Source organism: Myotis daubentonii, chromosome 2, assembly GCF_963259705.1.
Source record: "Myotis daubentonii chromosome 2, mMyoDau2.1, whole genome shotgun sequence".
NCBI lineage: Eukaryota > Metazoa > Chordata > Mammalia > Chiroptera > Vespertilionidae > Myotis > Myotis daubentonii.
Genome location: NC_081841.1, coordinates 27315497 through 27340981, shown reverse-complemented (window position 1 = coordinate 27340981; position 25485 = coordinate 27315497). Strand labels below are relative to the sequence as shown.

At 40.2% G+C, this 25485-nt stretch overlaps 1 protein-coding gene across 5 annotated transcripts in view; it reads left to right on the top strand.

Annotated features, from left to right (window-relative positions):
- Positions 1–25485, top strand: part of PLBD1 (phospholipase B domain containing 1) — a 52860-nt gene that overhangs the window by 13510 nt on the left and 13865 nt on the right. For all 5 annotated transcript variants that reach the window (XR_009451169.1, XM_059682264.1, XM_059682266.1 and 2 more), the window contains exons 3-6: positions 9529–9612; positions 10979–11117; positions 14050–14190; positions 14940–15084. Coding sequence is in view for 4 of the 5 variants with exons in the window: in XM_059682264.1 (XP_059538247.1) it covers positions 9529–9612; positions 10979–11117; positions 14050–14190; positions 14940–15084 (509 nt within the window). In the remaining variant the exon portion in view is untranslated. The remainder of the gene's footprint in view (positions 1–9528; positions 9613–10978; positions 11118–14049; positions 14191–14939; positions 15085–25485) is intronic.

Below are 25485 nucleotides of genomic sequence, written 5' to 3'. Positions count from 1 at the left end.
ATACTTGAGAGACCAAACAAAAACACACAAAGAAATATTCTCACATCATCATTTCCTTTGAAGTGTTCAGTAATTTGTTGTCTCCTTGAACTTTTACAACCCTTCCAGATAACAATTTGGTCCTGGGCCCAGCCCTCTGTATTTTTCGTGCAGCTCAAGGCCATATACCTGTGCTGCTCTTGTGAGTTCTCCCATCCTACACAGCAGCAGCAGATTTGGCTGGACCACAGCTTGGATTAGGCACTAGATATTTTTAGAGGCTTCTACCACTGTCTTGCCCCTCGTGCTCTCTTCTTTTCTCCCTCTTCTTCCACTGTCCCCACCCTGACCCATCTCCTGAGGAGTCACACCCTGCAAGCTATTAACCTTACCATGCAAGCATTCATTCCAGATGGGCTGCTGGGCTGTGCTGTGGAGCCCCTTCCGCCTCTCACACAACCCCTTCCTAGCAACTCTTCCAACCATGATTCCTTAGAGCCAGATGCTACCTCTCCCATCTCCACCGATTGAAGCATTGCTCAACCTCCTAGATCCATCTCACATGCTATCTTCCTGACGAAGCTTCCTGATTCCATCCCCACTGGATCAGAGCTCCATCTCTCCCTGCACCATCTGTTAGTGCCTGGAGGGCACGGTCCCTATCTTATTCCCCTTTGTATACCCCCAGACACCTGGCCCAGTGCTTCTGCCCCCAGCAGTTATTTAATTACACATTTATTAGGTTTAATTGAATCTGGTTGCTGTTCCAATTTTGTTGGAGATGAATCAGAAGTGTGAGCTACATATTTCCATGCAATGCAGTGTCTAGCAACCTTGACCAAACAAACGGAGCCTCTTCCTTTGTTTTTAACTCTGTGGGCTGGTTCCCTAAGAGTTCCGAATTCAGAACCTCTGATGTTTCATTCATGATATAAAAGCCGCTAAATAGTCATAGATTGGTTTTTAATAAAATGAGTCATGAAACCTTTCTGAAACCTTTCTGCGTGTAGGGACCTGGTCTGCTCTAGTTTTTAATGAAGTGGCTGATTCTTGTGCTGCTGAAGTGGCTGCTGAAATGACCTCTGGAATTGCCCAGGAAGCATGAGCCAATTCACTGCAACAAACACTTGTTACACTACCTGTACCAGACTCTGGAGGTAGGGAGAAAGGTAGGGGGAGAGTTAGTTGCTTTTTTTTTTTTTTATTGCTTAAAGTATTACAAAGGGTATTACATATGTGGTGTCCATTTTTTCCCCCCGCCCTAGACATTCCCCTAGCCTCCCCTATCCCCCGGTGTCTTATGTCCATTGGTTATGCTTATATGCATGCATACAAGTCCTTTGGTTGATTTCTTACCCCCCTACCTCCTGCACCCCCACCCTCCCCTGCCTTCCCGCTGCAGTTTGACAATCTGTTTGAGGCAGCTCTGCCTCTGTATCTATTATTGTTCAAAAGTTTATAATGGTCTCTATTATCCATGAATGAGTGAGATCATGTGGTATTTTTCCTTCATTGACTGGCTTGTTTCACGTAGCATAATGCTCTCCAGTTCCATCCATGACGTTGCAAATGGTAAGAGTTCCTTCCTTTTTACAGCAGCATAGTATTCCATCGTGTAGATGTACCACAGTTTTCTAATCCATTCATCTACTGATGGGCACTTAGGCTGTTTCCAGATCTTAGCTATGGTGAATTGTGCTGCTATGAACATAGGGGTGCATATATCCTTTCTGATTGGTGTTTCTGGTTTCTTGGGATATATTCCTAGAAGTGGGATCACAGGGTCAAATGGGAGTTCCATTTTCAGTTTTTTGAGGAAACTCGATACTGTCTTCCATAGTGGCTGCACCAGTCTGCATTCCCACCAGCAGTGCACAAGTGTTCCTTTTTCTCCACATCCTCTCCAGCACTTGTCGTTTGTTGATTTGTTGATGATAGCCAGTCTGACAGGTGTGAGATGGTACCTCATTGCTGTTTTGATTTGCATCTCTCGGATGATTAGTGACTTTGAGCATGTTTTCATATGTCTCTTGGCTTTCTGAATGTCCTCTTTTGAAAGGTGTCTATTTAGGTCCTTTGCCCATTTTTTGATTGGATTGTTTATCTTCCTTTTGTTAAGTTGTATGAGTTCCCTATAAATTTTGGAGATTAGGCCCTTATCAGATATGTCATTGGCAAATATGTTTTCCCACACAGTGGGTTTTCTCGTTGTTTTGTTGATGGTTTCTTTTGCTGTGCAGAAGCTTTTTATTTTGATGTAGTCCCATTTGTTCATTTTCTCTTTCGTTTCAAGTGCCCTAGGAGTTGTATCAGTGAAGAAATTGCTTCGGCATATGTCTGAGATTTTGTTGCCTTTGGATTCTTCTAGAATTTTTATGGTTTCCTGTTGTACATTTAAGTCCTTTATCCATTTTGAGTTTATTTTTGTGTATGATGTAAGTTGGTGGTCTAGTTTCATTTTCTTGCATATATCTGTCCAATTTTCCCAACACCATTTATTGAAGAAACTATCTTGGCTCCATTGTATGTTCTTGCCTCCTTTGTCAAATATTAATTGAGCATATTGGTTCGGGCCGATTTCTGGGCTCTCTATTCTATTCCATTGATCTATATGCCTATTCTTGTGCCAGTACCAGGCAGTTTTGAGAACAGTGGCTTTGTAATACATCTTGATATCTGGTATTGAGATCCCACCTACTTTGTTCTTTTTCAGGATTGCTGCAGCTATTCGGGGTCTTTTTTTATTCCAGATGAATTTTTGGAGAGTTCGTTCTAGATCTCTGAAGTATGCTGTTGGTATTTTAATGGGAAGTGCGTTGAATTTATAGATTGCTTTGGGTAGTATGGACATTTTAATGATGTTGATTCTACCAATCCATGAACATGGTATGTTCTTCCATCTGTTTATGTCTTCCTCTATATCTTTTTTCAACGTCCTGTAGTTTTCTGAGTAGAGGTCTTTTACCTCTTTAGTTAAGTTTATTCCTAGGTAGCTTAATTTTTTTGGTGGAGAGTTAGTTCCTAAGTATATTCTTCAAAGATGACTCCTTTTAAGTTTATATGTTGGCACAACAATTGCTAAAACTATGAGTAAAAGAGGCTGTAAGCAAAATTATAGCACAAATAGAGAAAGTAGGCAATGGTGGCATCTTTTTTTTATGTTTGGCCTACCACCGAGAAATAGCTCAAGAATCTCTTCCACAGCCCCATCTGCCCCTTTCTATGTTAGAAACTGAATATGCTTCTAGGTCAAGGCTGTGGGCAAAGGAAAGGTAAGTAAGACACAGTCTCACCCTCAAAGATATCAATAGATCCATCAATTAGTAATTATCTGGAATGTAACATGAACCACAAAATGATGATGATGATGATACCTAGCACTTATATAGCATTTAAAATATACCACACACTTTTCAAAGCATTTTACACATGTTAAATTATTTAATCCACATGAATGCTATGAAGTATTTATCATTATTATCTCCATATTTTGATATGAAAGTCACGGAGCTAGGGTTGAAAACTAGGCTATCTAGTTGCAGAGTTTATGCACATGCATACACACACACACACACACACACTCAAATGGATTAATCTCTATGGGAGATACTAAAGAAGCACAATATAGTCTCTGACCCAGGAAGTCAGAACAATTAGAAAACAGGAGATAGCAGATGACAAGTGAGCGCTAAGTAATGTGGTATTAACATAATGCAAAAAGATTCAGGAAAAGTTGGGGAACCAGTGTCTTCATGATTCTCACATAAGAATTTGTGTGAGAAATGTACAGGTGAGCAAAGTTTCATCCAACTTACGAGGAAATTTACCGATTTTACACACCACAGGAGTCGAAACTAAATCTAACACCTCTATGACATAGATATTAGTGTTAGCACTGATGGATGAGAATTCATAATGTGGAGAAATTAGCAATCTTGCTGTGGTGACAGAGCCTAGAAGTAGTGGAGTCAAGCTTTAGTCAGAATTTTAAGCCTGTGTTTTCAGCCCAGCCAGTGTGGCTCAGTGGTTGAGCATCAACCTATGAACCAGGAGGTCACAGTTCAATTCATGATTTCTGGTCAGGGCATATGCCGGGTTTTGGCTCAGTCCCCTGTGTGGGGCATGCAGGAGGCAGCCAATCAATGATTCTCTCTCATCATTGATGTTTCTATTTTTCTTTCCCTCTCCCTCTCTGAAATCAATAAAAATGTATTTTTTAAAAAAGTGTAGGATCCAAGCCTCAGGGATCAGAGAAGGTCCTCGCCCTGAGGCACCTGCAAGTGGATTGTATTCCTCCGGGCCCTGAATAGAGCAGCATCATTTGAGGCCTCCACTTCAGATCTCAGGGTATAAATTTCACTTCCTCTGCTCTGAAGGTCAGAATTGAATATATCTAGTCTCTGCTAAAAAAAAAAAAAAAAAAAAGAAAGAAAGAAAGAAAAAGAAAAGTTGTCAGTAGTTCTAGTCCAGTTACCCTCCCATGTCGCCATCTGTCTTGTCTGCTGTTATATGCTGACATTTTGGATTGAATTCTTCGTTGTTGTGGGAGCTGTCCTGTGCATTGTAGGATGTTTACCCACTAGATGCCAGTTGCCCCTTATCCCCTGGTGCACTGGTCGGCAAACTCATTAGTCAACAGAGCCAAATATCAACAGTACTTCCTCAAAATAGACTCGCCCAGACCGAAAACCGACTTCTGTGCATGGGCCACGAAGTTTCAATTGCACTGTATGTGCGCGCCCGCAGGTGGTATTTTGTGGAAGAGCCACACTCAAGGGGCCAAAGAGCCGCATGTGGCTCGCGAGCTGCAGTTTGCCAACCACTGCCCTAGTGCGACAACCAAAAATGTCTCCAGACATTACCAAATGCCCCCTGGAGGGAAAAATTACTCCAGTTGAGAAACACTGCCCTGTGTTGAAATAGACTGAAAAAATTGAGCAGATTGGAACTCTGGATGGAACTAGGCAGGGAGACTCTGAGTAAAATGTATGAATTTTTTGTTTCCTTACCTGAGAGAGCATGGTAAGTCAATAGCCCACAAATTATTTTTTCCAAGAAATATTATTTTGTTTTCACATAAATCATTTTTAAAGAGCCCATTCCTTCTGATACCTAGAAAAATGTTACCGTACTCATTCCCTATAAACAAAATAATTTATCATTTCAGCTGAGTCAATTCAGAATTTCCTACTTTTTCCCAGAATGGATTGGTCTTACTGAGGCTTCTTAGAGGGAGGGGGAGATGTTTAATCGGTAGGTGTCCTGTGTCTTTCTCTGGCATCCACCCAAGAGAAACAATCTCACTTAGTCTTTGGCTTAGATGTTTCCCTATCTGACATCTGATGAAGATTCCATGGTCTCCAGCTGCATAATCAGTGCCAGTTGAGGTTGCAATATTCACCACAAGTATAAGTCCTCTGCCCAACCAGGTCCATTAGCCCCCAGTGTCCACTTATTTCACCCTAGGCCATATAAACACATACACACACACACATGCACACACACACACACATCATTTGGCTATGCTCCAAAACTCATGGAGGTGTTTAGGGGTGCTCTGTTTGGCTCATGAGTCCAGCCAGCCATCTATACTTCCCCATGCAATCTTGGAGTGGGATACTATAGGTCTGTAGCCTCCCTAAGCAGCTACATCAAGTCATCAAATTCATTTGGAATTTCTGCATTTCATTCACCTGAAGTGTGAGACCAGGGCAGAGCAGTCCTTCATTGTCACCCACACACCTGTCTAGCTTTCTTGTTATTCTCTCCTCCAGTTGTAGAGGTGGTAGACAGGGAAAAGTGACCAACTTGATCATAGATTAGATGTAGCAGTATAAAAGATACATAAATAAAAGTTCAATGTGATCATTCAACTTAAAAAAATATATTTACAAATAATTTGAAGGGAAAGCTCTCATGAAGTAAAGTTTGCTGAATTCAGGACCATAAAATAAAAGAGTTCAAAGGATTTTAATGTTGTTTACCTAACTGGCAATAAAACTATATTCTCACTCTATCAGTTTCAGTTCTGGAAACTATAGTAAGTACTTAAGGTCATCGATAGGTTCTTGGAACTGCAATGAAATGAATTATGAGGAAACCAATTTTACCATAGGCTAATGGACATAAAGTTAAGTTCCTTATTCTCCAGAGAGTATAAGGGGTTCACAATTTGACTGATTTTGCTCCAAACTTACAGCAAATAAGAGATAAAATATATAGAAAGAGAAATACAGCTAGATTAAGCATCTCTTGATCAAGAAGTGGAACAGAAAACAAAGTGACGAAGTATGGATCTGCTGGGCCTTGTTCTGAAGCAGGCAGAGGCAGCCACCGCTGCTGATGGGTGAAGGCCTCAGTGCTCTGAGTGAGCTGAGTCACAGCTAGGAAGCGGAAGTTTCCTTGCTACTTTTGACTCTTTATAAACTAGGCAGCCACAGAATAACCTCTATAGATGTGCATCCTAACCTACAGATTTACAAGAAACTATGAGCTTGGAGAAGGGGGTGGGGAAACCTAGAACCAAATCATCCATGTGCTGGTTCACTTACAGATACAGCTGCTGAATTCCATAGGAAAGAAGTTCCCAAAAGTCACTCTAAGATCTAGTTTTCAGGGAGTCAGAGAGAGGCACTAAGCAGGGGAGGGAGTCTCAAACAAATAAAAATGCCTGCACACCAAAGTTCCAAAATATACAGATTGAATACTAAGAAAAAGTCAACAATAATATCATGAATACACTCCACATTAATTTCATAGAACATTTTAACAAAGACTTTAGGTCCCAAAGGATATTTTCAACCATATAAAGGAAAGTGTTTGACCACCCACAGACTTCCATTAAACAAAGAATAAAATTTTACTTTAAAAATTAAAAATTAGCCCTAACCGGGTTGGCTCTGTGGATAGAATGTCAGCCTGCGGACTCAAGGGTCCCAGGTTTGATTCTGGTCAAGGGCATGTACCTTGGTTGCAGGCACATCCCCAGTAGGGAGTGTGCAGGAGGCAGCTGATCAATATTTCTCTCTCATCAATGTTTCTAACTCTCTATCTTCCTCTCTGTAAAAAAATCAATAAAAATATTTTTTAAAAATAAAAATCGTCATTCTCCCCTTTAATAAATAAATAAATAAATAAATAAATAAATAAATAAATAAAAACTAAAAATTAGAGCCCCAACTGGGTGGCTCAGTTGGTTGGAGCATCCTCCAGTATACCAAAAAGATTGCAGGTTCGATTCCTGGACAGGGCACATAGGTTGTAGCTTCAATCCCTGGTTGGGGTGTGTATGGGAGGCAACCATGTTTCTCTCTCTCTCTTCCTCCCTCCCTCCCTCACTTTCTTTCACTCAAATCAATAAAAACATATCCTTGGGTGAGAAGTCTTAAAAAGTTAAAAATTAGAAAACAATTTAAATAGAAATATATTTTTTAACTAAAAGAAGCAAACCTAAATCTTTGAACAATAATATGATGGGGGATGTCAATAGGCAGTTAAAGCTTGCTAAAATATGCATTATGTTTGGAGGAGGAGAGAAATATGAAATTCACTTAGACTTCATCAGGAAATGAATAGTTATAAATGGTTTTTAAAATTTCAATGACTACTGAAAGAATAGAAATACCTTTTATGGCTTCTAAATCAGAAGTTAAGAAAAAGATAATGAAAATATTATCTAAGCAAAGAAAACAAAAGGTGGGGGGGGGTAAACAAAAGGATGGTAAATGGAAAACAGAAAAGATTGTAGAAATAAATCCAAATATACAAAAATTACAGTAAATGTTAATGGATTATTTTCATCAATTAAAAAGTGTCTAATTGTAAGATGTTGTTAGGGGGACCAGCTTGCAACTAGCAGATAAATAAATTCTGGAGATCTAATGCACAGCATAGCGATTATAGTCAATAACACTGTATTCTAAACATCAAAGTTGCTAAAAGTCTATATTTTAATTGTTCTCACTACAAAAAAAGAAGTGATAATTATGTGACCTGATAGAGGTGTTGGCTAACATCACAGTGGTAATCATAATATACTAGAGGCCCGGTGCACGAAAATTTGTGCACTGGGAGGGGGGGTGGTCCCTCAGCCCAGCTTGCCCCCTCTCACAGTTCTGGAGCCCTCAGCGGATGTCCTACTGACGGCTTAAGCCCAGTCCTGGCGGGGAGTGGGCCTAAGCTGCAGTCTGGCCTCCCTGTGCAGGAGGTGACCAGCCAATCAGGAGAAGGCAACGCCCCCATCACACTGCTGCTACTACCACTGCCGGCCACAGCGGCTGCCTGAGCCTCGGCCTGGCCCTCGCAGCAGCAGCCGCTGCGGCTTTGTCTGGAAGTCAGGAAGACGTCCAGTCTAATTAGCATATTACCCTTTTATTAGTATAGATAAGTGGATCGAATCAACATGTTGTATACCTTAAACTTATAAAATGTTACATGTCAATTGTATCTCAATAAAAATGTTTAAGCATATGAGACATTTAACTTTTTTAAAGTAATTTTTAAAATAAGGAATATCAAATATCCAATAATCCTGTGGTGAATGGAAATTAAAACAACAAGAAACCATTTAAAACCCACTAAATTGTTGAAAATGAGATCTGACCATATCAAATGTTGGTGAGGCTGTGGAGCAAGGGGAAGTCTAACATGTAGCTGGTGGGAATGTCAATCGGTACAGTCACTGTGGAGAACAACTTGGCAATATCTAGTCACTGTAGATACTTAGAATATTTGCCCCAGAAACTCTACTTTTATATATTATACATAGCCTAGAAGAACATCCAAGTGTGTAAAAAGAGACATTTTACAGCAATATTTTATGATACATTATGATAGTGAAAAATTAAAAACCAGTTAAATGTCGGTCAGGGGTATGTATACAGGAATTGTTATAGTAGTCATACCATGGAATACTACTAGCAGATAAAAAGAATAAATTTAAGCTTCAGATGACAACATAGATATTTCTTTACAATGCAATATTGAGAGAAATAAGTTAAAGTGGTAGATAATATGATCTTATTTATACTTTGTTCTGAACCATGATAAATAATACTATACATTGTTTTTGGATACATCTATATGTAGTGATGGTATAAAAACATGATGGTATAATAAATCACTGATTCAGGATTATAGTCACCTTCAAGGGGAAGGGAGAGTAATTAGCGTCAGGAAGGTGTGCACAGTGACTTTAAGTCTATCTAAAGTTTATTTCTTTTTAAAAGTATATGCAGCAATAAATTTAATAAAAAATAAATGAAAATAAAAAGTAAGTTATATAATGAAAAATATAGATGCAGTAAATATGGCAAAATAGAGTGATTTAATAAAGTTATATAATGGATACTTGAATGTTATATTCTATGTTTTTCTATATGTTGGCAATATTTCCCAATTTTAAACTGTGTGTTTGATTTATTAAAAAAAAAAATATTAGAGGTTTGCAATAAGGGACATCCTAGTTAGCTAAAAGGTTGGGTCATTGATTATGATGGAGCAACCCAAGAAGAAAAATAGGAATGTAACCATTTTGATCTTTCGTTTCAGGCACATATATGACCACTTCATAAACCTCTACCCACAGCTGATTAAGAAACCTTCCATCGTGGATAAAGTGCAGGAGTTCATGAAGTATGTATAACAGCTTTTCTCTTCTCATTGTTATGAGGCTGCAAGATGTGGATGTGTCATTTCAAACAGTGATTTTTCCTTCGTCAGTTTCTTTTTCTGTCTCTGAGGCGGGACTCTGCAGTTGTTCTTGTAGTGAGGTAATTACCTTTCAGTAATAGCATGAAAACTGGTTGCAGACGACATGCCCTGTAATTTGGGCCCTTTTGGAGGTCAGGTTGACTATCACATTGTCGATTGCTGGCACAGCTGGGGAGGACCCATCAGTGAAAGGAGGCAAAATCAAATCCCTGGATCGATTCCCTCCCTGGGAGGCCCCTCTCTTTCCTGCAGGGATTCCTCCTCCTCCCTCTGTAAGGTGCTTCGTTTTCACCAGCCATTGACTAATCTGAGCTGGAGTGTTAGCTCATATCTAAAGTCTTAATTCTTAACGTTCTCTGAGAATATTTCCACTTTAATAAAATTTTCTGAAGGCTTATAATTCTCAATATTCAGAAAATTTATATGCTTCTGGGATGACAGACTATGAAATTAATTTGGGGATAGAAGAGCTCTAATTTTGACCGTCCAAATTATACACTAAGGAACCTCTTCATCCCCTGCTGAAGTCCTACAGAGCATCAGTTAAAAAGCACTGGCCTAGATCCCATGAAGTAATAACATTGTATTCTAAAAAATTGATCTAGAGGTAACTTAAATCAGAAATGACTTCCAGTATACAGTTATGTTAAATCACCCCCTATGAAGTGCAGAGAACTACTAGTAAAAGAGGAGAGACACAATGAAAGCACCAAGAAAAACAAGGCTTTTCTTTTCTTTTCTTTTTTTTTTTGCTAAGCATGCCAGGACAGAGGCATTGAGGCAGTTACTGGCAACAACTGAAATAGAATGAAGCAGAAACTATGAAATGATCTGAATGAAAAATAAACGTATGCAAATGATTCAGCCCTTAGGAGTTTTTATTTTTTCCTGTTGTTTAACTTTTTCTCTTGTATACACCAAAGTAAAGTGAACTTATCCTTACTGATTTAATGAGGTGTTATGATTTTATATGAATGAGTTTGGACTGTCTATCCTTGACTTTCTTAGGTCTCAGTATCACAGATAGATAGCATTACACCTGTGTTTCGGTTCCTGATAGAGCTTTGAGGGAGCTCTAAAGAAAGAGTCATAGTTCTAGGAGGAATTAAAAATCATTTCAGATTTTCCCTGATAGTCTTTCAAAGACTATCAGGAATGTTACAAGATCCAGGGTTTAAATTATACTATCATAATTATCTGAATATATTATCTCTAAATGCCTGGGTTTAACTTAGCTTTTGATGAGCAACCATAGAGACCTAGAGTACAAATCTAATTTGTCTTTCAGGAAGCAAGATCAGTGGACACGGAATAACATCAAATCTTATCAGGATGACCCATTTTGGAGACATACAGGCTATGTAATGGCACAAATGGATGGGCTGTATCTAGGAGCAATGAAGAAGGCTATATCAAAAGGGGAAAAGGTAAGATTTTTAAGAAGCTATTTTATTAAAGATATATGAAAACTGTGAGGAAACAAAAAACACCCAACCAGAAGAGCAAAAAGAATCCAAAAATATGAAGATAGTGTAAGGAGCCTCTGGACAACTTCAAGCATACCAACATTCACATTATGGGAGTGCCAGAAGAAGGGAGAGAGCAAGATATTGAAAACCTATTTGAAGAAATAATGACAGAAAACTTCCCCTTCCTGGTGAAAGAAATAGACTTACAAGTCCAGGAAGTACAGAGAACCCCAAACAAAAGGAATCCAAAGAGGCCCACACCTAGACACATCATAATTTAAATTCCAAAGGTTAAAGACAAAGAGAGAATCTTAAAAGCAGTAAGAGAAAAGTGGTTAGTTTTCTACAAGGGAGTTCCCATAAGACTGTCAGCTGATTTCTCAACAGAAATTTTGCAGGCCTAAAGGGATTGGCAAGAAATATTCAAAGTGATGAAAAGCAAGGACCTACAACCAAAATTACTCTACCCAGCAAAGCTCTCATTTAGAATTGTGGGTCAGATAAAGTGCTTCCCACACAAGGAAAAGCTAAAGGAGTTCATAACCAGTATTACATAAAATGTTGAAAGGTATTCTTTAAGAAGAGGAAGAGAAAGAAGAAAAGGAGGAGGAGGAAGAAGAGGAGGAGGAGGGGGAGAAGGAAGAAGAAATATGAACAATAAAATGACAACAAATACATATCTAACAATTTAATCCAAAAAGCAAAATACAAGGAATCTAATGAACAAAATAAACTAATGAATAAAATAGAATCAGAGGCATGGAAACATGGAATAGACTGATGAATCTCAGAGGGAAAAGGGGCAGGGGGAGATTAACCAAAGATCTTATATACATACTAGAGGCCCAGTGCACAAAAATTTGTGCACTTGGGGGGGGGGGGGAAATGGTCCCTCAGCCCGGCCTGTGCCCTCTCACAGTCTGGGACCCCTCGGGGGATGACCACCTGCTGGCTTAGGCCTGCTCCCTGGGGGATAGGGCCTAAGCTGGCAATCAGACATCCCTCTGGCAGCCCAGCAGCCCTCGAGGGATGTCCACTTGCCAGCGGGGAGCAGACCTAAGCCGCAGTCGGACATCCTTAGTGCTGCTGAGGAGGCAGGAGAGGCTCCCACCATCACCGCTGTGTTGGCATCCGTCAGCCTGGCTTGTGGCTGAGCAGAGCTCCCCCATGTGGGAGCACACTGACCACCAGAGGGCAGCTCCTGCATTGAACGTCTGCCCCCTGGTGGTCAGTGTGTGTCATAGTGACCAGTCATTCCCAGTCTTTCTGCTGTTAGGGTCAGTTTGCATATTACCCTTTTACTATATAGGATAGAGGCCTGGTGCACGGGTAGAGGCTGGCTGGTTTGCCCTGAAGGGTGTGCCAGATCAGGGTGGGGGTCCCACTGGGGTGCCTGGCCAGCCTGGATGAGGGGCTGATGTCTGTTTTCAGGCTGGCTACACCCCCTTTATGGTGAGGGTCCCCACTGGGGTGCCTGGCCAGTCTAGTTGAGGGACTGAGGGCCGTTTTCAGGCTGGCCGGCGACTGAAGCTCCCAGCCTCTCCTTTTTTTCTTTTTTTTTTATTCTGGGATTTATTTACCTTCTATAATTGAAACTTTGTTGCCGTCACTGGAGCTGAGAGCCAGGCTCCTGCTCGCTCCAGCTCTGAGGCCACGGCCTGCTGAAAGCAGGTATCTGGGGTTTGTTTAGCTTCTATAATTGAAACTTTGTTGCTTTCGGAGTTCAGGCTCGGAGCCGGGCCACGGCAGGCGGGGAACCTTGGCTTCCTCCATCACTGGAGCAAGCAAGCCTCCTGCTCGCTTCAGCTGTGTGGCTGCCGGCTGCCATCTTGGTTGGGTTAATTTGAATATCTCGCTGATTAGCCAATAGGAGGTGTAGCGAAGGTATGGTCAATTACCATGTTTGTCTATTATTAGATAGGATGTGTATTTTCTATGTACAAAAACAATAGGGTGTTGAAGACCTGGATCAGGGCAGGAACTGGGTGGAGAGAGGCAATGGTGGTGGTGGGGGGGACATCTGTAATACTCTCAACAATATTTTTTAATTTAAATTCTTTATTGTTTAAAGTATTACATAAGTCTCCTTTTCCTCCCACTGACCTCTCCCAGGCCACCCCCACCCCCAAACAATAAAGATTTTTTTAAAAATCAGTGAAGACCCTATAATTTTTAAAGTTAAATAATTAGATTGGGACTTTTGTTTTTGTTTTTTGTTTAAAATGTCTTTTATGTTTGTCCTCCCACCACCTGTTCCTGAAAACCAGTTTGTATGTAGATGCCTAGCCCTGGGCTACTCTGGTGGATTGAATCCTGCTGGAGGAATGCTGTCTAGTTAGCACAAAGTTCATGTTCAAGTCTGATCATTGCTTGAGGGTTAATGCTGTCAAGTCAGTTCTATGTTAAACACAGAATCAAAAGCATCTTAGTTGACTGTTTTTACTGTAAAGCAGTGATTCTCAGCTAGGGGCGATTTCCCTCCAGAGAGTATTGGGCAATGCCTGGAGACAGTTTTGGTTGTCAGAACTAGGAGGTGCTATTGATGTGTAGTGGCTAGAGGCCAGGGATGCTGTTAAACATCCTGCAATGCACAATCCCCCCCCCCACCCCCACCCAAGAAAGAATTATTATCACTAGTGCCAAGACTGAAAAAACCTAGAGAGGCATGCTGTCTTGGGAGAATCTCCCCAGACTGTGGATATTAAGACATGCTAAAATACCTCATAAGCTATAACGTTAAGAAAATCATCATTTATAATAAAATCTAGTGCACCTGTTACATTAGAGACCCTTCACAAAGGAATGATTTAATGGGTCCCTAATGAGAGAAACAATAGAAAATGACACCTGTTACAAATCAGTGTTAAGAGCGCGCTCTGTCTTTTCCCAGCCCATGACCCTGTTCCAGATTCAGTTCCTGAATGCTGTTGGAGATCTGTTGGATCTGATTCCCTCATTCTCTCACACAAAAAACTCCAGCCTGGATGTTTTTAAGAGATGGGACCAGGGACACTGCTCTGCTCTTATCAAGGTGAGACACACAATAGCCTTTCTCTTTTTCCTGGTTCTGGTCCACACAGACTTTTTCCGTATGACACCCAAGTATGTCAACATCTCATCACTGCTAGGGCTGTAGTTATAGATCAGCTCATGGGTTCCTCTATTGTGGACTTTAATAACTAGAAGGAACTGATGGAGGGAATTGGCTGTACATGATGTTACCTCTGTTTCTTCCACCATTCTTCCCATGCTGTATGTACGTGCCATTCCCACTTTCCAGAATCTTCCATTTAGCATGCTAGCTCAGAGTCTTTTTTGTGCACATTAAAGGTTAATTTCCGGTAATAAATATAGCAATAGACACCTGAATTGACATATCCTGTACACTTGTTTCACTTGTAATCAGTTATCGATATATATCTCCCTGTACACTTACTATATAGCAGTGGTTCTCAACCTTCCTAATGCCGCGACCCTTTAATACAGTTCCTCACGTTATGGTGACCTCCAACCATAAAATTATTTTCGTTGCTACTTCATAACTGTAATTTTGCTATTGTTATGAATCGTAATGTAAATATCTGATATGCAGGATGTATATAGGCAACCCCTGTGAAAGGGTCATTCGACCCCCAAAGGGGTTGCGACCCACAGGTTGAGAACCGCTGCTGTATAGGATGGTGTCAATTTGTGTCACAGTTGTGTTAATCATTTATGACAAATATCTGTATGTTACTTGTAGTCAGTTATCTATATCATTCACTATGATTCTGACTATAGGTTCTTCCTGGATTTGAGAACATCTATTTTGCTCACTCAAGCTGGTACACATATGCAGCCATGCTCAGGATATATAAACACTGGGACTTCAACATCAAAGATAAAGACACCAGCAGTAGTCGCCTCTCTTTCAGCAGTTACCCAGGTAAATAAATTTAGAGGGACATCTGAATACTATTTCAGGATGAAACCCCTGGTGATTCAAAGTAACTGGAACGGGAGAAGTGTTTAATGGTTAATAAATGTTCATGAAATTTAATTTTTAGAATGCTTTTTGAAGAAATATGGCTTTAATGCTTTTTTAATAGATTAACATAGGCTAGCCAGTGTGGCTCAGTGGTTGAGTGTTAACCCATGAACTGGGAGATAGAGGTTTGATTCCCAGTCAGGGCACATTCCTAGATTGTGGGCTCAATCCCCAGTAGCGGGCATGCAGGAGGCAGCCGATCAAAGATTCTCTCTCATCATTGATGTTTCTGTCTCTCTCTTCCTCTTCCTTCTTCTCTGAAATCAATAAAAATACATTTTAAAAAAATAAAAATAAATAGAATGACATAAACTTAGTTAATAGAGTTGACAAAAATTACTTCAACAAATGGAATTGAGTTATTTATTACATACAAGGCTCTTTCTATGCTCTGCTGTGGAAGCAAAGATGAGCAAGACAGATCCTGCACCCCTTATCTCCTTGAGGATCTGTCTCTACTTGTCTTATTCATAGCAGTATGCACAGCACCTAACCTAGTGTGTGCACCCTTAGTACTTAATGCATTTTTGTTGAATGAATGTGTAAGCTTATAAATGTGACACTGACAAGATAAATACAATACAGATAAAACTAATATTATTACTGGAAAGGAGGCCAACTGCTCAGCTCCCACTGACTGTTGTCACCAGCCACGTGAAGATCAGTGGTTCCAGATCCTCCAACTTCTCCAGAAAAAAACAAAACCCACTATTTGATCCCAAGAAAGTACATCTGCTAGCTGGAATTGCCCCCTCAATCGCAGATTTGCAACCTCTTCAGGAAACATCATGAGCAAAGGCAAGGGGGAAATTCTTACCAAACACCTGTGAGTCTAAGGAGGACGTGATTTGGGCACTTTTGACCTTTAATTACATATCTGTAACTTGTAGGGTAGTTATACCAACCACCTGTCATATCTATTTATTGCTCGTTATGACTTTCTACGTGCTCCTGTTGTCCTAGCCAGAATACTTGCGGGATAATTACCTAGTAAGAATTGCCAGAAGAGCACTCCCAAAATTGTACTCCAGCATAGAGGAATAGAAGGAACAATAGTAATCCTTTGTGATACATTCATCAATATTACAAAAGGATTTACTGTCCCCAGCACACCCAGACTTATCTAAGCCGATCTCATGCTCCGTGTGCACCAGAACCCCAACTGACTCCATGCAAATAGAGGTGGTTCAGCCAAGGAAATGCATTACTATAATAACCCCATCTTAATCTAGAAAGGATTTAAGCGATTCAGTAGCTTCATAGGCTCAGTCTTTTTTAATCTGTTTCCCTTTACCCTTGGGGAAATTGTTTCACCTAAAGATGCTAACATGAAATGTCCTGCGAAGTCAAAAGCATACCAAAAGTACACTAGGTGCTGATAACCTCCACAGTGCTCTTAAGCCTGGCCAGTGAATTTCCAGCTGCCTTCCCCCTCCAGCCCCCTGAGACCAGGCAAGCTAGAAGTACTGGGGCATCCTGGCTGCAGCCAGTGTGTCATATGTACCTAATTTAGGAAGCACCTTTCCAGAAATTTTCTAAATATCTTTCTAGTACTTAAGACCAGCCAGCATGGTAATGCCATCCAAGTGGGGCCAAGCTCAGATAGGCCCCCATGTGGGTCCTCGTCTCTGTATCTTTCATTTGGGGGAGCTTTTTCCCTCTACCCACACCCACAGGCAAGTTCAACAAGATGCCATGAGGACTATGAGGGGGTCCTGGTGAGTAGATCCTTTCTGCTGGCCTCAGAGTGTAATTTTTATATCGTTGAGCTGACAGAATGTTGGTAACATGTTGAGTTTGGGTGAGTCTCACGTCAGACACAGCATGTGTTCTGGGCTCTGAGCTACCCGAGGTCATGCTTACCCTTGGGCTTCAGCATGTGTTCTCATTGCAGTGCCACCTTCCTTCTACTGCACTCAAGGGCAGCAGGGGAAATGACTATTGATCTTCACTTTGTGTGCTCCACTGCTGTCACCTCATCCCGCTGCAGTCCTCTGGGGAGAGCTGGGCCGGGCCCCTGCCAGGGCTTTGAGCACCTTGCTCTACAGCACGAATGGGCCTTTTAACAGATCTCATGCCTTTAGTTAATGAGGTGGCCTCCCACTGTCACAGGCCAGTCTTAACCTGCTTGGATATTCCTTGTGCGAGTGGAACTGCTCTTCTGGCTCTGCCCACAGGCTCTCACCTAATTGTGCCCACTGGTGGGGGTGTGTGAAAGGTGGAGGTGTGTAAAGAGATCACAGAGTAGGAATGCAAGGGTTACAGCTGAAAGAGGCAAGATCAGAGAGTTGGAAAATATGCTGATCTATGTTTATGCTATAAAATTCTGAATTTAACTTTAATGACCATAAATCATTCACATTTCTCTTATCATTCTGTGTAAGACTTGAATTTGTGGTCATTATTAACAAATCACAGTAAAGACCTTTGAGACCGTCATAATAGCCAGTATTCACAGGTGGCACCATTGATATTGCAGAGTCATTTAAGTACATGGTGACAGGGAACTGCAGAGGCAAAGAAATCTATGTTGTTTCAGTACAAGTAGGTTACAGAGTCGTGACTTTGTGAGCAATAACAGTATTGCTACCTTTTTCTCATGGTGGGAGATAATAGATAATATAGAGAGGTGACACTTGGACACTATAAAGACTCTTTACATGCACTGATTGGACAAATACATTTTCTCTACCATTAATAAATCACTATATCTTACCTAGGCCCATGAATTTTGGAATATATTTCTTAATGTAATTGTTTATAAAGGCAGGGGTCCTGAAAGACATATTTGCCTGAGGTTCTGAAAACTCTAAGGAAGGTGGCCCTGGATAATGTTGTTCTAGAAGTTTTCCATCCCTCACAAGGGTTTTGAATAGGAAGGGCTATTTTACCTAACAACTGATAAGGCTAAGGAAGATAAAAGCCTCACACTAACCCTACCCCCAGGAACACCATCCACAGTGTTGAAGGAAGTAAGAGATGGAGAGGAATCCCGTAGCGAATGACAGCCACTGAAAAGGTAGCCAGTACCACTGTATGAAGACCTCATCACAAAGGTCTACTGATTTCGACTGCATGCAGTCCTTCAACAGATTCAAAGAAAATCAGTGTCACTAATACTGAGTGTTCCAATCCATGAATATAGTATCTCTACTTATGTAGATCTTCTTTTATCTGAACAATGTTTTATAGTTTTCAGTACATGGGTCTTACATACTTTTAATTCATTTGAATCCTAAATAATTTTTGATGCTCCTGTAATCAGAATTGAATTTTTTACTCCCTATTTCAATTGTTCATTGCTTATATATATGCATTTGTTATCTATTGCTACATAACAAGTCACCCCAAAAAATTAGTGGCTTGAAAAGACAATGATCATTTAGTATCTCATAGTTTCTGTGGATCAGGAATTTAGATAGGGCACAGTGAGGATGGCATGTCTCTACTTCACTATATCTGGTGCTCCTTGGAAGACTCACAGACTGAGGGGCTGAACTCTCTATAACTTAACTGAAGCTGGAAGATGCATTTCCAAGGTGACTCACATGGTTGACAAGGTGTGCTGACAAATTGGTTCCCACCACTTGGGCCTCTCCACAGGACTGCTTGAGTATTCCCATGCCAAGGTGCCTGGCTTTCCCCAGATCAAGTGATCCAAAAGAACAGAGCAGAAACAGCAATGCCTATTATGACATAGTCTCAAAAGTCATATACTGTTACTTCCACCACATTCTATTCATTAGAAGCACATTATTATGATCAACCCACAGTCAAAAAATTTGTGGAAAGATAAAAATCACCACAGTATAGAAATAAGATTTGTTTGGTACATTTACTATTTATCCTGAGAACTTTCTAAATTTATATATCAGTTCTAATAGCTTTTATATAGATTTATTGGGATTTTTCTATATTCATAATCATGCCATCTTTGCATAAAAGGTAGTATCACTTCTTCCTTCCCTTATATGTCCTTGATTTCTTGCATAATTGCACTGGACAAGATCTCCAGAACAATGTAGACTAGTAGGGCATGATATTCCTTTCCTAGTTCCTGATCTTAAGAGAAAAATATTCAGTCTTTCATCATTAAGTATGTTTGTTGTAGGATTTTTGTAGATACCCTTTATAAGGTTAAGAATATCCCTTCTGAAAAAAAAAAAAAAAGAATATCCCTTCTGTTCCTATTTAGCAAATGTTTTTATTATGAATGAGTGTTTTGTGAAATTCTTTCTCTGCTTCTATTAAAGTGATCATATAATTTTTCTTGCTTATTAGTATGATTAAAGTTTTTTTTGGTTAAACTTAATGCTATTTTGTTAAGGATTTTTTCATCTATGTTCATGAAAGGGATTGGTCTGTGGTTTTCTTGTAATAGTTTTGGTGTCAGGGTAACCTGGACCTTATAATCTGACTTTGGAATTAATTTTTCCTTCTATGATTTCTGAAAGAGTTTGTGTATGACTGGTAAATGTTTAATACAATTAATTGATTAAGCTACCTAGACATAGAGTTTTATTTATTGGGAAAGTTTTTAATTATTAATTCAATTTCTTTTATTGCTATAGGACTATTCAGGTTTTCTAATTCTTCTTGAGTCAGTTTTGAAAATTTGTGTCAAGGAATTTGTCTACTTCTTCTAAGTTATTTTTATTGTCAAAGTTATTTATAATATTTTTATTACCTTTTAATGTCTGCAGGGTCTGTAGTTATTTTATTTATTTATTTATTTGCATTTATTGGGTAACATTGGTTAATAAACTTATATAGGTTTCAGGTGTACAATATACATCATCTGTATATTGCATTGTATGTTCATCATCCCAAGTGGGAAAGACTTAAATAGATGCTCCTCAACCTTCTATTAAGGTACCTCCCAATAAATACATTGTAAATTGAAAATATTGTAAGTCAAAAATGCATTTAATATACCTAAACTACCAAACATCATAACTTAGCCTAATTTACCTTCAACTTGCTCAGAACACTTATATTAGCCTACAGTTGGGCAAAGTCACTTAATACAATACCTATTTTATGATAAAGTGTTTAATATCTCGAGTAATTTATTGAATACTGTACTGAAAGTGAAAACAGAATCATTGTATGGGTATTCACCATTAACATACACAGCTGAAAGCACACGGGGCCTGAAAACTGTTTAAAGCATTAAACTAAAATTAATTGCATCACCTGAGAGATCATACTGAATACTGCTAGCCTGGGGGGAAAAAAACAAAATTTAAATATTATTTTCACACCACTGTAAAGTTGAAAAATCAAGTCATTGTAAGTCAGACCATCTATGTGTGTATATATTCATGTAATCTTTGGCTTTGTGATATGCTAGCTCTGATTTTCTTTGTATTTATTATATTTGGGGTTTGTTGAGTTTATAAGATCTGTAAATTAATGTTTTTCCTTAAATTTAAGAATTTTCAGCAGTTAAAGCTTCAAATATTTTTTCCATCTTCTTTTCACTCTTCTCTCTCCCTGTGATTCCAATTACTTATATGTCAGAATGCTTAATCTTATCCCACAGGTCTTTGGGGATTTGATCATTTTTCTTCATTCTTTTTTTCTCCTCTAGTCTTCACATTGGATAATTTTATTGATCTACTTCAAGTTTACTGATCCTTACTTCTGCCACCTCAAATTTACTATGGAATCCATCCAGTGAATTTTTTTCAATTATTGTACTTTTCAGGTCTAGAATTTGCATTTTGTTCTTTCTTTAGTTTCCTTTTCTCTGTTAATATTCCCTCTGATAACTTTTAATACCATATTTCCCTTTTCTGAACTGTTTTAAGTTGAAGTCTTTTTCTGCTAAATCCAATATCTAAGCCCACTTGAAGACAGTTTCTATTAATTTTTTTAATGTGTAGGTCGTGTTGCCCTAGCGGCTAGGGCCTAGCCAGTTTGGCTCAGTGGGTCCGAGGTTCAATTCCAGTCAAGGGCATGTACTTCGGTTGCAGGCTTGATCCCCGGCCCCACTGTCAGGGCACATGTGGGAAGCAACCAATTGATGTGTCTCTCTGTCTCTCCCCCTCCTTTCCACTCTCTCTGAAAATCAATGGAAAAATATCTTCAGTTGAGAATTAAAAAACAAAGGAAGGAAGGAAGGAAGGGAGGGAGGGAGGGAGGGAGGGAGGGAGGGAGGGAGGGAGGGAGGGAGGGAGGGAGGGAGGAAATGGAAAGAAAAAAGGAAAGGAAGGAGACAGGCAGGCAGTTCATGGATGACCCATCTGACATGAACATGGTGGGAACTGTAAGGGAGAAAGAGATGAGGGCTGCCTAAGACATCATCGCCCCTATCACAACCTCATTGTTTTCTATTTGTACTGCTCTCCTTTCTATACCCTTGATTTTAAAACAAGAGGCTAAAATGTTCAGGAATTGTTATCAAGGCATTTGATATGGAAACCTATATGTTCAGCACAAAAGTTGGACATTGAAGCCAACCATTGTAATCACCCTGATTATAAATGGCATGAATAGGACGTAACTAATTTTATGGGAATTAGGCAGCACTCAAGTTTTAAATAAATTACTATAAACTTGTTCGTGCTCACTTTTTACTAAAATTAAAAGAAAAAAAAACCCTAATACTTTAGGCTTAGTTCTTACTTATGTGCCTGGCACTGTGACTGACACTGTACTAAACAGTATATAATATGTCATTAGTTTTCTTAAAATCTAATAAGGTATTGTATCTACATTTTTTAAAATATATTTTTTATTGATTTCAGAGAGGAAGGGAGAGAGATAGAGAGATAGAAACATCAATAATGAGAAAGAACCATTGATTGGCTGCCTCCTGCACGTCCCCTACTTGGGGAGATCAAGCCCACAGCCCAGGCATGTGCCCTTGGCCGGAATTGAACCTAGGACCCTTTTGTACGCAGGCTGACACTCTATCCACTGAGCCAAACCAGCTAGGGCTGTATCTACATTTTTAAAAATATGTTCTGATGTTTCAGAAAGGAAGGGAGAGGGATAGAGAGATAGAAACAATGATGAGAGAAAACATTGATTGGCTGCCTACTGAACGCCCCTCACTGGGGATCGAGCCTGCAGTCAGGCATGTGCCCTGACTGGGAATTGAACTGGTGACCTCTTTGTGCATGGGTTTGTTATAAGCACCTCTCACCGACACCAGAGAGGTATTACTGGACAGCCCCCTGAGTCAGTGGGAGAGGGCTGTTCCCAACCTCATTCCTTGTCTTCTCATATAAATGAATTTATATGAGAGACCTTGACTGCGTTATGAAAAGTCAATTTATTAAAGTATGCACCTTTATTGAAAAAGCAAAGCAAGCAAACCTATACATCTGGCTTAATGAACCCCAGATGAGCTCTCAGCTAATCTAAAGAACAAGTTGGGTGGGAGTCCAAGGTGTTGTATACCCTCCTGTCTATAGGTCTCAAAATTCCTTTGCTGAATGTTTTGGTGCAGATTAATTCTCAAGGTCCTCCTTTTTACTTTGCTATGGCCTTCCCAGAATTTATGAGAAGCACCTGAAACTTTACCTTGCCAAGCCTTGAGACTGCTGGCTTCTCTGTTTAGGGAGTAAAACTGCCCTTTTTTCCTTCCCCCTTTCCCCCTCCTTTCTGCATTCTCTCTTTAGGGAGGTTTTTTTTTTTTTTAACCATTTGCTCTCCTGCCCTTGGCTGGGGACGATAATGACTTGCTAGTTACAAGCTGGCTGTAAATTTCCCACACTTTTTGGCCTTGTTTTAACTTTCCTGTCTCAGTTTCCCTATTCCTCCTGCCTTAGAATCCTGTAGCAGGTTGATGCTCAACCACTGAGCGACACTAGCCAGGCTACATTTTTCAAATAAAGAAGCAGGTTGCGAGAAGTTAAATAGCATGCTCAAAATCATACCACTCAGATTTGGGGACTGGGATTCAAAATAATATCTCTAACTATAAATATCCATTTCCCCACCCCCCTTCAGAAATGGTTCCATTTGCATTTAAGTTAAATGATTAAAACTGAAAAAGCCATGAACTCAAAGGGCTACCTGTCACACCAGGTGGGTGGAGTGCTTGCGTGGGAACAAAAGCTGGAATCTATTCAAAGTGTTTTAATTGAGGATTCCAGTAATGATTATCTATATAAGGCTTAGGCTTCAAGCTTAATTATCTGTCAGAGAGGCTCTCCGGCATGCACTTAGTGTATTTCACCAGCATGCATGTGTTCCTACTTTGTATTACATCCAGGCACCTCATCACCTCCCCCACACAGATATACCCACCCCATAAACTTAAAATTTCCTGTGGAGCTTGCAAAAGATGCAGATTCCTAATGCCATTCATAGAAATCCTATTCAGTTGATCTGGGCATTTGTATCAAGGACCCTAGGTGATTCTAACATACTGGGTCCAAGCCCATCCTTTTCGGCTCTGGCAGCCCTCCTAGGCTGGGTAGCAAAGAGTCTGCTCAGCCTTTTCCTGTTGGAAGATAAAAGAATAGTCTCAAAGCCCCAAGATAATTTAGTGAAGATTCCTTCATAATCCATAATATTATTACTTTTATAGTTATAAAACTGCCTATGTATGTTGTTAATATTTTAATGTACTATTACTTTTATTAATTTCACATTACTTATTTTATGTTAGATACTTTATTTTGTTTTTTAATATATTGTTATTGATTTCAGAGAGGAAGGGAGAGGGAAAGAGAGAGAAACATCAATGATGAGAGGGAATCATTGACCAGCTGCCTCCTGTACTCCCCCAACTGGGATGGAGCCCACAACCCAGGCATTTGCCTTGACCGAGAATCGAAACACAGTTCACAGGTCAACATTCAGCCATCGAGCCATGCCTGCTGGGCTATGCTAGATATTTTGGACATAAAGCTGAAATATATACAATCTGTGAGTTAATACATGCCAAGCAGGATTCATGTCTTCCACCTTTAAAAAGTAGAACCAAGGGAGGAAAAGAAATAAAAGTAGAACCAGGGCACCTATTCCAAAGGATTATAGATAGATTTTATAGCACTTAATTTTCTACTTCCTTAAGTACCTTTTCTTTTGTTCTTTATGTCCTCTTTGTCACCATCCCAGGACACTAATGACTTCTACCAGGCCACACCTGCCTTGATCACCGTTCTCCACCTAGCTCAAGAAGCTTCCTCCCTTCTATCTTTCCAGAAATCCCACCTTATTTTCCTTACTTTTCTTGACTAACTGGTCATAAGGTGATTTTCTCCAACTCCACCCTATCTAAACATGCAACTCCCCATGACTCACTCTCTCCTAATTGCTTCTACTGCATTTGCTCCATCATGTGTAAGTGTCATCACCATTTACATGACTACGTATCTGCTCCCATCACATTTCTCAGATATATGGAAGAGTGAGAAAGGCAGAGATTTGGTCTTAGATTTATTTCTGATAATGCTGTTTATTCGCTTTAAAATAGCAAATTTTTAAAAATAGTTCATCCTATATAATAAAGATGTAATATGCAAATGGTTGTTATGCCATGAAGCGTAACGACCGACTGCGTAATGACCGGATCACAGATCAGCAGGAGGGTGGGGCAGGGAGCTACAGGAGGGGGCAGGGCAGCAAGCTATGGCGGGGGGCGGGGGCAGAGGGAGCTACAGAAGGGCGGAGCAGCGGGTGGAGAGCTACAGAAGGTTGGCAGCAAGCTACTGGCTACAAGTGGGTGGCGGAGAGCTACAGGAGGGGATGGGCAGCAAGCTATGAGGGGGGCGGGGAGAGGGAGGCAGGGGGAGCTACAGGAGGGCGGGACAGTGGGCGGAGAGCTACTGGAGGGCAGCAGCGAGCTACTGGCAAACTACTGGCACACAGATTTTTGCGCAGAGCTACTAGTCTAAAAATAATAATAAAACATAAAAATAGCTCATCTAATCAATCTTTTGTGAAGATCAAATAATGGTATCCATTCTTCTAAAGCAAGGTATCTGGTGTATGGTAGGCACACAATAAATGTTAGTCACCACCATCTTCTCTTCTATAGTGACTTATCGAGCACCTACCATGTGTTAAATCCTTTACCTTTGGATCAGAAAAAGTAGGGAGCTTCATGCTATGGGAGAAATAGAAAATAGTAAACAAATAATATAAAGAGCCAGAGTCCGTAATGACCAAAGGCTCAACCTAACACTGGAAGTCAGTGCTAGGTTGCTGTGGCGACCTAGCACTGACTGCAGCCTGTGCTGGGGCAGTGACCCAGCACTGACTGCTGAGGGGGCTGCAGATTAGGCCCAGAGAGAGGCCGGCAGAGAGAGAGGCAGGGTCTGATGTGCAGCCTCAGTG